Source organism: Dendrobates tinctorius, unplaced genomic scaffold (assembly GCF_039654945.1).
Source record: "Dendrobates tinctorius isolate UK_male_01 unplaced genomic scaffold, ASM3965494v1 ptg000012l, whole genome shotgun sequence".
Classification (NCBI taxonomy): domain Eukaryota; kingdom Metazoa; phylum Chordata; class Amphibia; order Anura; family Dendrobatidae; genus Dendrobates; species Dendrobates tinctorius.
In genome coordinates this window covers 12,944,751-12,959,821 of record NW_027361680.1, presented here as the reverse complement: position 1 = coordinate 12,959,821, position 15,071 = coordinate 12,944,751, and the positions used below count along the sequence as shown (strand labels likewise).

The following is a 15,071-nucleotide window of genomic DNA, read 5'->3' as shown; positions in this document are numbered from 1 at the left end:
ACTTAGGCTAATTTCACATTAGCGTTTTTTTTTTTTGCACAACGCATCATGCGCAATAGAAATGCATGCAAAAACGCATCATGCGTTGTTGCATGCGTTTATCCGCATTCGTTCTCTAGGGGTAAAAACCAGTGTCTACACATTTTTACGCCAAAACCGCATGTGCACGCAAACGCAGAAGAACGCATGTCCATGCGCACGCCTGCATTCCCATAGACTGTAATGCGGTATTTTGTCACATTCCATGCACAAGCGTGCGCATGCGTTTTACACGCCTTTCAGCGGACCCAAAAATGAAACAGGTTGTGTCTGGCGCGCACACCTTGAAAAAACGCATGAGCACGAAAACGCATACGAACGCGTGCAAATACAAGACTATTCAAACGCCATGTTACACATAGGTACGCATGACGCATGCGCATGGACGCGCACGATGCGCTGTGCAAAAAAATGCTAATGTGAAACCAGCCTTAGCCAGACCAGACCTAAGGTGTAGGTCGCACAGGTCAAAATCCCAAAGCGTTACCCTCCAGGAGTACTGGGGTTCATCAAGGGATCATTGACTAGAAACTGTGGACACATGCAATGGTGTGCGCTGAGTGAGCTCCTTGCCACCGGTATTTTAAAGCAGCAAGTGACCATACTTCTGTTGCAGATTGAGGCGTGGAAAATGCGCTCCACCTAGAACAAGCGCGCTGGAAGTGACATCACCTCCAGTCACAGAAACATGCACATGACTCAGATATGAAATGGAGACGTGGAGTGCTACAGCCCTGCTCTGTGTAGCAGAAATTCCCTGGGTTGTCATGCCAACCCATCATCGACTCGCAGTCATGTGACATAGGCGCCAATGGGTGGGATCAGTAGCGTGCTTACATCGCGACCAAGTTAAATGCCGCTGTTAGAGATTGACAGTGGCATTTAACAGGTTAACAACTGTCAGGGATTCAAGGGGGAAGTTTGCCCCCCCAGTTGTCAGGAATTTATATATTATAAATACAGTATATATTATATATATGGTCGAGTTATATAGAAATCTCAACAACTTATGTCTACACTTTCAGTTCCGCTTCGGAAATTGCAGTACTCTGGTGCCCCCCTTACCCTCAGGTCAGTCAGGGAACTACATCTAGTATAAGTAGTCGCCGGAAAGGCTGCCTTGTTGCATATGGCTATTGGGCACGCTACAGTGAAGACGGAATGCATATCACCAGTCTCAGGCTGGAAATACAAACATAAACCTCTGATCCATCAATGCCAGAATTTCCCAACACAAAAATCATATAGAACCCGCACAAAAAATGTACTTTATTGGTTAAAAAACCACAAACCGTTACAATCATCAAGACAAACAAAAAACAATTTCACCTTCACCCAGAAAAACCTGAACATGGGTTGATCTAGGACTAGTCCCTGGCATAAAGCCTAAGTTCACACCTTCCTGGCTGCGAAGGTTGGCACCCTAGGGGGGAACGTAGTGGCGCCCCCGCTCAACGTAGACTATCCCTAGGGGCCCTGATATACCCTGCAGCCACTAGGGAATCCCTCTACCCGGATGCTAAGGGGACCCCTAACAATAAACATAGACCACTACTGTGTTTACAGAGACCCTATGTCCCCAGAAAAGATTAAAAACAGTGAAGAAACACATATGGCAGAAAATGGCACTCAAATGATGAAACAGATAGTCTTCCAATGCACCAGGTCTGTTATAGAAGAATTCTATATTCAAGGAGATGCTCCTCCTAAATTCCACTTTAAAACAGAGCTGGGACAGTTCAATATGCACGCATAAGGTCAATTGTTAAACTTGGACCCACAGATAAAAGTAGTGATATAGAGCATGTCAAAAGAAAGACAGACATTCAGATGGTATCAAGGTCTCAATTGCTAGATAAAAATAACCCATAATCAGGAAAAGCTGTTGATTCTCAAAAGTGCACCCAGCACTAAATGCCCAAACACAAATGCCACCATGCACAATAGCAGGCAACACCAAGCAGCCCTTCATAATTATTCCAAAACCGGGTAACACTCAAAAATGACAGAAAGATAATCCATCAACAGGTTTTACATTGATACTCATCTGCCATTTGCCTTCCATGATCACCATCTCAACGCGTTTCGCCTCTCTTGGCTCATCAGGAGGCCCCATATGACATCATCATGTGTCCCGGTATAAAAGGATATGAACGCCGATGCATTATCCCTCCATTTAAATAAACCGCCAGAATACCTCCCTCCAGCATCCCGGACCAGAAGTATTCAACTGCGCATTCGCATTATCAGGACATTCAAGCACGCATGCCCGGGTTGGACCGCATATTCTCCACATTCGGTATCCCCCTCCTATGTCCAAGGTAGGGAGTTGCAACTGAGCAATAGCGACAATTAGACTACATAGTGCGCAGGCCCAGATTGGAACTCAACCATTTTCGTCCAGGGTGCCACACAGCCAACGTCCGACTTGCAATTGATTAGAGATGATTTGGATCAGAGATCTGTAATCTATAATCTAGACTCCTAGAGCATAGTTAGAGGTCCAATCCTATGTCCAAGCAGTAGATAATTCATAGACAGTACATACTCGGAAATTTGAATATTATGTCAGCACGATGTTAATAAGATAAGCATTCCATTGGAAGTGGACATTCATATATAAAAAATGGAGAGATCTTGATAACACACCAATTCATCACACCAATCTGTGAAAACCCCCCATATACTGTACATATTTAACAGGCAAACAAAGCTTGAAAGTGCTAGCTTTCCATTAAGTGGTCCAAATCACTATCCAGAACGTACTGTACAAATCAGAAAGAACTACAAAAAACAGGCGAAGGATATTTGTTCGTTAATACCTTTAGGTTCTAATGTGTCCATCCTGAAAGTCCATTCACAATGCCTCCGAAGGATGGCCTTATCCACATTACCCCCACGGGCTTAATCCCAACCACCTTAATGACCGTAAATTTGATATCATTAAGATCCCCTTTGTGGTGGGTCTGCATATGTCTCGCCAGCGGAGGATCCCTTTTATTCCGTATGTCTCCCAGATGCTCACCCACCCTTCTAAACTCCCTCCTAGTTTTTCCAATATAATCTTTCGGGCAAGCGCAAGTGGCCATACACACTACTCCAGTTGTTTTGAAATTAGAAAAATCTCAAACAGAGATGGGTAGCATGTAGTGAGCACAATGAGTTTGTTACATCTCTCCTAGAATTTGTGCTCACTCACAGTACCTTTACTTTCAATGGCAAACACTACCACCAGCTCAGGGGCACTGCGATGGGGAGCCCCTGTGCCCCATCGTATGCAAATTTGTTCCTGGGCTGGTGGGAGGAGACATTGATTTTTGGAGGGGATACCAAGTGGTGGCAGGACCTGATATCTATATGGTACAGGTATATAGTCGACATTTTTGTCGCCTGGACGGGAACTAAGGATCAATTTGAGAGGTTTATTGCTGTGTAGCAGAAATGATCACTTGCTATGAGCACCGACCGCTGGGCAGCGCTCATAACAATCCAGCTTGGACAACCATAGAGGTCTCCTGCAGTCCCTGGGTTGTCATGCCAACCCATCATCGACTCGCAGTCATGTGACATAGGCGCCAATGAGTGGGATCAGTAGCGTGCTTACATCGCGACCAAGTTAAATGCCGCTGTCAGAGATTGACATTGGCATTTAACATTTTAACAACTGTCAGGGATTTGTGGGGGAAGTTTGCCCCCCAGTTGTCAGGAATTTATATATTATAAATATATATTATATATATATGGTCGAGTGATATTTAAATCCCTACAACTTATGTCTACACTTTCAGTTCCGGATCGGAACTTGCAGTTCTCTGGTGCCCCCCTTACCCTCAGGTCAGTCAGGGAACTGCATATAGGAGAAGTAGTCGCCGGAAAGGCTGCCTTGTCGCATACTGGCTACTGGGCTTTTCTGCAGTGAAGACGATATACATATATACGATATACAGTTAGGTCCATATATATTTGGACAGAGACAACATTTTTCTAATTTTTTTTTGTAGACATTACCACAATGAATTTTAAACAAAAACAATTCAGATGCAGTTGAAGTTCTTACTTTCAGCTTTCATTTGAGGGTATCCACATTAAAATTGGATGAAGGGTTTAGGAGTTTCAGCTCATTAACATGTGCCACCCTGTTTTTAAAGGGACCAAAAGTAATTGGACAATTGAGTCCAAGGCTATTTCATGGACAGGTGTGGGCAATTCCTTCGTTATGTCATTCTCAATTAAGCACATAAAAGGCCTGGAGTTGATTTGAGGGGTGGTGCTTGCATTTGGAAGGTTTTGCTGTGAAGGAAACAGGCGGTCAAAAGGAGCTCTCCATGTAGGTGAAACAAGCCATCCTTAAGCAGTAAAAACAGAAAAAACCCATCCAAGAAATTGCTACAACATTAGGAGTGGCAAAATCTACAGTTTGGTACATCCTGAGAAAGAAAGAAAGCACTGCTGAACTCATCAATGCAAAAAGATCTGGGCGCCCACGGAAGACAACAGTGGTGGATGATCACAGAATAATCTCCATGGTGAAGAGAAACCCCTTCACAACAGCCAACCAAGTGAACAACACTCTCCAGGAGGTAGGCGTATCAATATCCAAATCTACCATAAAAGAGAAGACTGCATAAAAGTAAATACAGAGGGTTCACTGCACGGTGCAAGCCACTCATAAGCATGAAGAATAAAAAGGCTAGACTGGACTTTGCTAAAAAAAACATCTAAAAAAGCAAGCACAGTTCTGGAAGAAGGACAGATGAAACCAAGATCAACCTCTACCAGAATGATGGCAAGAGAAAAGTATGGTGAAGGCTTGGTACAGCTCATGATCCAAAGCATACCACATCATCTGTAAAACACAGCGGAGGCAGTGTGATGGCTTGGGCATGCATGGCTGCCAGTGGCACTGGGTCACTAGTGTTTATTGATGATATGACACAGGACAGAAGCAGCCAAATGAATTCTGAGGTATTCAGAGCTATACTTGTGTGCTCAGTTCCAGCCAAATGCAGCCAAACTGATTGGTTGTCGTTAGATACTACAGATGGACAATGACCCAAGACAAAGCCAAAGCAACCAAGGAGTTTACTTCAATAAATTTTTATTGCATATTTTCGAAAAAGAAAACATATAAGTAACAACACCCCCAACGTAAGGGAAACATAAGCATAAATGCGCATACTCATAGATTGACATAATGTATAAAACAGAAAACATATCGACACTTGCATAAAAAAAATCATATGAAAAGATATATATCTTCAATGCAAAGGGGCAGACCTTTGACTAAGTAATCACGGTTCCCATATTCGATCAACCTTTTTCTTGGTAACTGACGAGTGCGCCAGAGTTTGTTCATATTGACAATGTATATTAATTTTGTCCACCACTTCTCTTATCGTGGGAAGAGACATCCCCTTCCATTTAGCAGCAAAGGTGAGCCCAGCCGCAAACAGAATATGTGACACTATACCCCTGATATTTAAAGGAAAATCAGTTGTCCCTATATGCAACAGTCCCATTGATGGTGTCAAGTTAACCCAGGAGTTTATTAAAGCAAAGAAGTGGAATATTCTTGAATGGCCAAGTCAGTCACCTGATCTCAACCCAATTGAGCATGAATTTCACTTGTTAATGACTGAAGTTCAGACAGAAAGGCCCACAAACAAACAGCAACTGAAAACCACCGCAGTGAAGGCCTGGCAGAGGATCAAAAAGGAGGAAACACACCGTCTGGTGATGTCCATGAGTTCAAGACTTCAGGCAGTCATTGCCAACAAAGGGTTTTCAACTAAGTACTAGAAATGAACATTTTATTTACAATTATTTAATCTTTCCAATTACTTTTGGTCCCTTTAAAAACAGGGTGGCACATGTTAAGGAGCTGAAACTCCTAAACCCTTCATCCAATTTTAATGTGGATACCCTCAAATGAAAGCTGAAAGTCTGAACTTCAACTGCATCTGAATTGTTTTGTTTAAAATTCATTGTGGTAATGTCTAGAACCAAAATTAGAAAAATGTCTCTGTCCAAATATATATGGACCAAACTGTACATATCACCAGTCTCAGGCAGGAAATGCACACAAACCTCCAATCCATCACTGCCAGAATTTCCCAATACAAAAATCATATAGAACCCCTACAAAAAATGTACTTTACTGGTTAAAAAAAACACAAACTGTTACAATCACCAAGACAAACAAAAAAACAAAATCACCTTCACCCAGAAAAACCTGAACAGGGGCTGATCTAGGAGTCCCTGATATAAAGCCTAAGCTCACACCTTCCTGGCTGCAAAGGTTGGCACCTTAGGGGGGAACGTAGAGTCACCCCCGCTCAACGTAAACTATCCCTAGGGGCCCTGATATACCCTGCAGCCACTAGGGAATCCCTTTATCCAGATGCTAAGGGGACCCCTAACAACAAACATAGACCACTCCTGGGTTTAAAGAGACCCTATATCCCCAGAAAAGATTAAAAACATAGTGAAGAAACACATGGCAGAAAATGGCATTCAAATGATTAAAGAGATATAGTCTTCCAATGCACCAGGTCTGTTATAGAAGAATCCTATATTCAAGGATATGCTCCTCCTAAATTCCACTTTCCAACAGAGTTGGGACAGTTCAATATGCATGCATTAGGCTGGTTTCACACTTGCTCTTTTTAGTGTTGCGCCTCGTGCGCATTGCTCCCCCCATCTTTAACATGGCGGGCGCATGGTATAGCGCTTGTACGCGTTCATGGGCGTTCTCGTGTGCTGCGTTTTTTCCAGGTGTGCGCCCAGGCGCGCCAGACGCAACATGTTGCATGTTTTTGTGCGCCCAACTGCTGCCAAAAACGCATGCGCACGGAATGCGCAAAAAAACATTACAGTCTATGGGATCGAAGGCGTACGCTAGGACATGCGCACGCCTGCACTTAAAATCGCATGCCTTTTTAGAGTTAACATGGTGACAAACTGGTTAAATCGCATGCGCCTAAAAACAGCAAACGCATGCAAAACGCTTGATGCGTTTTTTGCATGCGTTTGGAAATCGCACGAGCCGCAGCGCAAAAAAACGCTAGTGTGAAAGTAGCCTAAGGTCAATTGTTAAACTTGGACCCACAGATAAAAGTAGTGATACAGAGCATGCAAAAAGAAAGACATTCAGAAGGTATCAAGGTCTCAATTGCTAGCTAAAAATAACCCATAATCAGGTAATGCTGCGGTTTCTCAAAAGTGCACCCAGCACCAAATGCCCAAACACACAAATGCCACCATGCGCAATAGCAGGCAAAACCAAACAGCCCTTCTTAATTATTCCAAAACCGGGTAACTCTCAAAAATGACAGAAAGATAATCCATCAACTGGTGTTTCATTGATACTCATCTGCCAACTGCCCTCCATGATCACCACCTCAACGCGTTTCGCCTCTCTTGGCTCATCAGGAGACCCCATATGACATCATCATGTGTCCCGGTATAAAAGGATATGAACGCCGATGCATTATCCCTCCATTCAAATAAACCGCCAGAATACCTCCCTCCAGCATCCCGAACCAAAAGTATTCAACAGCACATTCACATCACCAGGACATTCAAGCACGCATGCCCGGGTTGGAATGAATATTCTCCACAGCCGGTATCCCCCTTCCTATGTCCAAGGTAGTGAGTTGCAACTGCACAGTAGCGACAATTAGACTACATAGTGCGCAGGCCCAGGTTGGAACACAACTATTTTACGTTCGGGGTGCCGCTCACATTACCAATACTACTTCCGGGTAACCATTGTATAATGGAGAGTACCCAATGTGCATGCCCCCGGCTAAAGCGCACATAGATTGTATCCGATGCGCCACTTAGATGAAACTTCTGGGTAACGCTTGTGTGATGTAAACTGCCATAATGCGCAGACTCCATAGATTGTTACCAATAAGGTATTTGATACCTCATTGATATCTCCAAATCTGATTTTTGACAGAATTTCCCAATACCACCAGAACACTTTGCTGTCACCAGTTTCTCGTTTGATACTAAAGACTATATCGAGTCAGGAACCAACCCACAGGTGGTATAATCTGGCGCGGAGGACGTGTCGGTTCTATCATAGAGCCAAAAGAACAAAACTAGTAAATTTATAAGTTTACTCCAGAAAAAGATAGGCAGTGTTTATAAAAATACAAAAGATATTACAAAAGGAGACAAAATACAATATGTACTGATAGTTACAAATAAAAGGGATTAAAATATGAGACTTACTCTAAGTCTCAGATATGACGTGTTGATAAAGGGGGGGGGGAAGCCTTCCCAAAGGAAAATGGTCCATCAGCACAGCTTCCTAGCTGGCACTCCTGGCATGTGACAACCCCCCCCAAATGAGCGTCTCAGCTTTATGTTTTTCTCTTGCTGACCTCACTAAGTGGGCTGAGCTAGGAAATGTGCGACACTTTTTCAAAAGTTATTAAAACTCCTACTTGCCATATCTCTGGCTGGGGAGCTCACAGAGTGACGCCAGGGGTATCATAATATTTTCTCTTAGAATATTATCTTTGATACCAAACATGAACCATTTGCGTGTCCAGGGGGAAGTAACTGCTTTTCCAGTTTCTGATGACCGTACAAGTCGAAAAATGTTGCGGTGTGTAGACTAGATTCTACCAGTTCTAAAAATATAGGTTTCCTGTCCCTAGGATTATTGTGCGTTATTAAATTTCAGTTTGAACAGACAAAAGACCATGTGGCTGGAAAAAAAAAAAAAACGCAATTAACTGGTCTGGGTGGTAAAGTGACCAACAGCTGAAAATGAGGGGAAGGAGGAGGGTCTAGGTGGATAGTATTTCACACAGGCAGAGAGAGGGGGGCTGGAAGCTGCAAGTGGGACTGTTTGTGAAGCTGGTCATTCACAAACCAAGAAAAGGCAACAGGCAGCCCTGGATGGGCGCTTCGATTATTTAGGAATTACTCCTGACAACAACCACGAATGGATCATGATTCCACCCGCAGGTGTTAGGGGCTCATGTCTAAGGTATTAAAGGAGTTAAAAGAGGAACTATCATCTTTACACATACTATGGTATAATAGAGTAAGGAGAGTCTAGAAATAAACAAAGATGAAATAAATTACTTTTGGAAGAATAATAATTTATTACTTGAATTATGTTATGAGAAAATCAGTTTATGGAAATCACCATCTTGGGATTGGCAGATCAGCGTGCTGTGTTCTAATGAGACATGCCCCCAGATTCCAGGTTGGTTGCTGGGCCTCAGGTCAGCAGCAGTTGAGCAATCCTATCAACTCATTTCCCATATTGTACCATTCAAAAAGTGTATATAAAGGGGCTTTCTATCTATACTGTATATACTATGTATGGAGTCAGAGAAGTCTACAGAGTAAACACAGCAAGTGTGACTGTATATGTCCATGTGTGTGCGTGTATATTCTCAAAGAAAAATAGCAGTACAGTACTATTGCTGTGGGTTCAACACTTCCCCAAGCAACCAGCCAAAAGCTTAAAAAAGTATAGGAAAAATATATATACAGTGGGTACGGAAAGTATTCAGACCCCTTTAAATTATTCACTCTGATTCATAGCAGCCAATTGGTTAATTCAAAAAAGTTCATTTTTTTCTCATTAATGTACACTCTGCACCCCATCTTGATGGAAAAAACAGAAATGTAGAAATTTTTGCAAATTGAATAAAAAAAAAAAAAAGAGAAACTGAAATATAGCATGTTCATAAGTATTCAGACCCTTTGCGCATACACTCATATTTAAGACACATGCAGTCCATTTCCTTGTGATCCTCCTTGAGATGGTCCTACTCCTTCATTGGAGTCCAGCTGTGTTTAATCTAATAGCACTTGATTTGGAAAGGCACACACCTGTTTATATAAGACCTCACAGTGCATGTCAGACCAAATGAGAATTGTGAGATATGGGAAAATGAGTATCATTTTGATTTCTGATGGAATTAACCATCAAGATAAAGTTTGGCCCAAAAATACTTGCTTCAGACCACTCAGCCCCCCTCCCTTGGCATGCATTCCCCAAGGCCATAAAAATCAATGCAATGTTTTTCTTTAATTAAAAACTCCAGGAACAAGCTCTTTGAAGCTTGGTGACCACCAATTAGCACAAGGGTGCGAGTTCTAGTACATGCACAGTCAAACTAAATTCCTTTTGTGTAACTCTGGCACTACAGGTCACAGCAAGGCTCTGAGGTATTGAATCTGGAAAATGACCTATAATAACAGAATGTAATATATCTGAGACTAGCCGAACACAATCTGAATCGGCATTTCTTCCCCCACACGTCTGTGCCCGGCAGCCACCTGTAGCACTCTGCGTTATTGAGTTATAAAGCACAGCTACCAGGAATTACACACGGTAGGCAAATTTAGTCTCTATGAGCAGATAAAATCCAGCAGATTCAAGTGGCACCAATGCCATTCCATTTAGAGCTTTGGGAAGAAAGTTATAACGCTCCACGGTTCTGGACAGAAAATCATATTCTCAGATATAGGAGAGAGGCTGCACGAGCCCATGGCTGGGCGCAGAGAGTGGGAGGGAGCAGCCTAGGAGAAATAAGGCAGCCCCTCATTTTGTACTTAGTTTTCTACTGGCAGGATCCGATAGCTGACGCATCCAGGAAAACCACGTAACTAAGATTTGGACCTGTGATCCATCAGCACCTCCCTGTGGTAACTTGCTACATAACACTTTAATTGCAACCTAGCTATAGCCTATCCGTGTACTACACTCTTGACTGTACACCTGTATATTGTTCATGTAAATATATACCTGTATATTTCTAGTGCGCCTTTACGGCAATTAAATATTAAATTAATATTCATTGTTTTAAGTAGCGAACACACAAGAACACCCGACAGGTGCAGAAAGCCGGAGGCTGCGTCTAACACTGTGCTCGCTATTAAAGAGAAATGAATACTCCCTGCTTTTCACACCCATGGGCATGGAATGGAGTGAATATTCATTTCTCTTTGGCAGCGGGCACAGGAGTTGGCCGCAGCAACAGCTGCTCCTCCACCTCCCCACCACAGACAGAGCAGGTACATCCGGACTATAAAACATAAATACATACACAGCTCTGGCAAAAATTAAGAGACCACTGCACAATTTGATAAAAATCAGCTTCTCTACATGTCTGATAGCCATTCCATTCCAATGTCAGTTGAATGCCAACCAGAGTACTCCTCATTCTACTTAAAGTGCTTCTGATTAGATGATCACCTGAACCAAATCTTATTTAAAGGGAATCCGTCACCCCATTTTAGCCCTATCAGCTGCCGGCACTGCCATCAGGGGCTTATCTACAGCATTCTGTAATTCTGTAGATAAGCCCCCGATGTAACCTGAAGGAGAATAAAAACAAGTTAGATTATACTCACCGGGGGGCGGGGGCGGTGGCTGTCACGGTCCGGTGCCTCCCATCTTCATACGATGCCGTCCTCCTTCTTACTTCTGCCGCGGCTCCGGTGCAGGCATACTTTATCTGCCCTGTTGAGGGCAGAGTAAAGTACTGCAGTGCCCAGGCGCCGGGAAAGGTCAGAGAGGTCCAGCGCCTGCGCACTGCAGTACTTTACTCTGCCCTCAACAGGGCAGATAAAGTACGCCGGAGCCGTGGCAGAAGTAAGAAGGAGTACGGCATCGAATGAAAATGGGAGGCGCCGGACCGGACGCCAGGATGAGCATATTCTTACTTGCTTTTCTTATCTTTCAGGTTATATCGGGAGCTTATCTACAGCATTACAGAATGCTGTAGATAATCCCCTGATGGCGGTGCCGGCAGATGATAGGGCTAAAATGGGGTGACAGACTGCCTTTAGCGAAGTATAAAAAACCCTGCTGTGGTGTTCACAATCCTCTTGCAATAGGACAAGCTGGATGGCAAAACAAGTGCTAGTAATATCCAAAAGTAACAGGAATGAAAAAATAACTTAACCATGCTAAAGGAGATGAAAAGAAAAAAGTCTTGAGTGAGGAAAAGAAGGGCTCATTTCTGGCTAGCGGAGGGATACAGTGTGCGTCATGTTGCCTCCATGCTTAATATTTCTAAGACAGCAGTCCATTACAACAAGGTCAAGCAGCAGACATTGGGGACAACAAAGCTACAGACCGGCAGAGGGTGAAAATGACTCTCCACTGACCGGGATGACAGTCATCTTATTCGAATGTCACTCAGCAACCGCAAGATGACATCAAGTGACCTGCAAAAGGAGTGGCAAATGGCAGCTGGGGTGAAGTGCACAGCAAGAACAGTTCGTAACAGGCTCCTAGATGCAGCCCTCAAGTCATGTAAAGCTAGAAAAAAAAGCCTTTCATCAATGAGAAGCAAATGAGAGCCAGGCTGAAGTTTGCCAAAAACCATAAGGATTGGACCATAGAGGACTGGAGTAAAGTAATCTTCTCTGATGAGTCTAATTTTCAGCTTTGCACAACACCTGGTCATCTAATGGTTATACAGAGACCTGGAGAGGCGTACAAGCCACAGTGTCTTTGCACCCACTGTGAAATTTGGTGGAGTATAAGTGATGATTTAAGGATGATTCAGCAAGGCTGGAATTGGGCAGGTTAATCTTTGCGAAGGACATATGAATCAAGCCGCATACAAGGTTATGTTGGAAAAACAGTGGATTCCTTCTGCTCATGCAATGTTACTCAACTCTGAGGACTGTTTTTTTCCAGCAGGACAATGCGCCATGCCACACAGCTAGGTCAATCAATGTGTGGATGAAGGAGCACCACATCAACTCCCTGTCATGGCCAGCCCAATCTTCAGACCTGAACCCCACTGAAAACCTCGGGAATATAATCACGAGGAAGATGGATAGTCTCAGCCCATCAAACAAAGAACTGCTTAGAGTTTTGTAAAAGAAAAAAAAATATATATATACACACACACAGTAATATATATATATATATATATATATATATATATATATATATATATATATATATATATATATATATATATATATATTATTACATGCATACACATATAGACAAACATTGTGTATCATGATGAAAGACTAAATTATCCTCAACGACTGAAAAAATTCAAATAGACATTTACCTGCGTTCCCATAAGCTTTATGTGCTCTGCAAGATGTAAACATGACTGGAACGACAGAAGAATATCATCACACAAGGATCTCACAATCTCATTATGGCGCAGGTGCTTTTTTACCAATGCGTGATGTTTGACGGTCTGTCTAAAAAAGAAAACAGATTGTTATATGTAATGCACATATTTTAGAATATTTATCATAAGGCTGGAAACAGTTAATGTGTATTACCTATAAAACTATAGCGATGTGGTAACTCGGAAAGAAGAGGACTAGGAGGATGAATGGAAAATTTTCACTGTTTCCTCCCATTCCGAATTACTGTGCTTTCAGAACATGGCAGAGGCAGCATCTAAGTCACAGGTTATCGTCCTAGGAACGAGCAGGATACTTGTCTACCCCAGAGACCCCCATCATATATGACAGAGGAAAAGGCCCTGACGGATCCTTCCTCCATATATGGTGGATGGGCAAAAGACTTAGACACTTTTCAATTTGAGGTTTAAGCTTCATTTTCTACAATCTCACATTGGAGGGCTCTGGTGGGCCGATGATGATCACTCACATATGGATATATTTGTGTTCTGTGGCTAGGATTGCCACCAACTGCTGATTCTTAGAAGCTTTTGGTCAGTCTAGATTTAGTTCAGTTAATGCTTTCTCGGATAATGACAAATAAAAAATGTGCTTCTCTTTTATAGGATCAGAAAGCTTTATTTTAGCCCCTTGGTGCTACTCACCATACATTGCAGGAGCCGAGACATCACCAAAAGCAGGTATCAGCTAGTACTGATCGAGGCTGCTTAACCCCATAGACGGCATATGGTCAATAGGGACTGCGGCATGTAGGTGAAAGGCAGTAGAAGGGAGCGCTAAACATGACCGTGGAGTGCTATGGCTGTTGAGAGTTGCTATGGCCTCCAAATCAGCCAGCTAAGGAAGCCTATTATTGTAAAACTCAGAAGAATAATGTAATGAAATACATAAGCGTATTACACCAACTACTGGATCATTGCATTTCAAATCCTAGAGCCAAACCACATTAAGGAAAAAAAACAAGTAAAAAATGGACTTAGAGTCTCCCTTCAACCTTAATAACTATGTTACTAAAATATAAATAAAGAAGTTATCGGAGTGAAGAACTGATCAAGTGATCTTTATATTTGTCTAGCCCAGGAAGCCACAGATACAGCTAAAATACTGTGGTAGAATTACGATTTTTTGCAGGGCTGTGGAGTCGGAGTCGTGGAGTCGGTATAAAATGGACCGACTACGACTCCTAAAATATATAATAAATTGGGTACAGTAATTCAATGCAGAATGTGCTTAATATTTTTTCATAGGAATTTGGGAAAGTTATGAGATGTCCTATAAATGACTGTTCTATTCCTGATCTAAGGCTACATTCACACCCAGTGTTTTAGCTGCGTTTTTTGACGATACGTTTTTCAGCTGCAAAAGCCTATCAGCTTTTTAAAAAACTGCATCACCTGAAAGGTTTTTGAGCTCATAGATAATGTTTTCAATATCAAAAGCAGATTAGAAATCTGCTCTATCTATCCATATCTTATCTGTACCAAAAAGAATGAAAGCTGGGTAGCACACAGACTGACACTTCCTTCCAGGCAAAGGAGGAGGAAAGAGCGTCTCAAACATCATTAACAAGATATTTTGTAAGTGACAAAGTTACTGTAACAGTGACAGCAGATATGTCTAAAAGACAGCTCCTCCAGCTTGTTGTGAAGGACAGTGTACCATTAACATTATTTGCACGACCAGCTTTTACAGCTCTTAATGGAGAAATGGCCCCCAAACTTGGTGTTTCTCTGGAAAGAGAAAGTATTAGAAATTTAGTGATTGAAGCAGCCCTTAAACAAAAGGAAGATCTTAAAAAGACTCTCAAAAGACACTTCATGTTTCTTAAAATGGATGCCTGCACACGTCACAGAGTGAACTATTTTGCC

At 42.5% G+C, this 15,071-nt stretch overlaps 1 protein-coding gene across 3 annotated transcripts in view; it reads right to left on the bottom strand.

The window, feature by feature from the left end:
* FIRRM (FIGNL1 interacting regulator of recombination and mitosis) overlaps window positions 1–15,071 on the bottom strand; it is a 737,920-nt gene that overhangs the window by 550,463 nt on the left and 172,386 nt on the right. For all 3 annotated transcript variants that reach the window (XM_073557998.1, XM_073557999.1, XM_073558000.1), the window contains exon 8: window positions 13,116–13,254. In XM_073557998.1, the coding sequence (XP_073414099.1) occupies window positions 13,116–13,254 (139 nt within the window). The remainder of the gene's footprint in view (window positions 1–13,115; window positions 13,255–15,071) is intronic.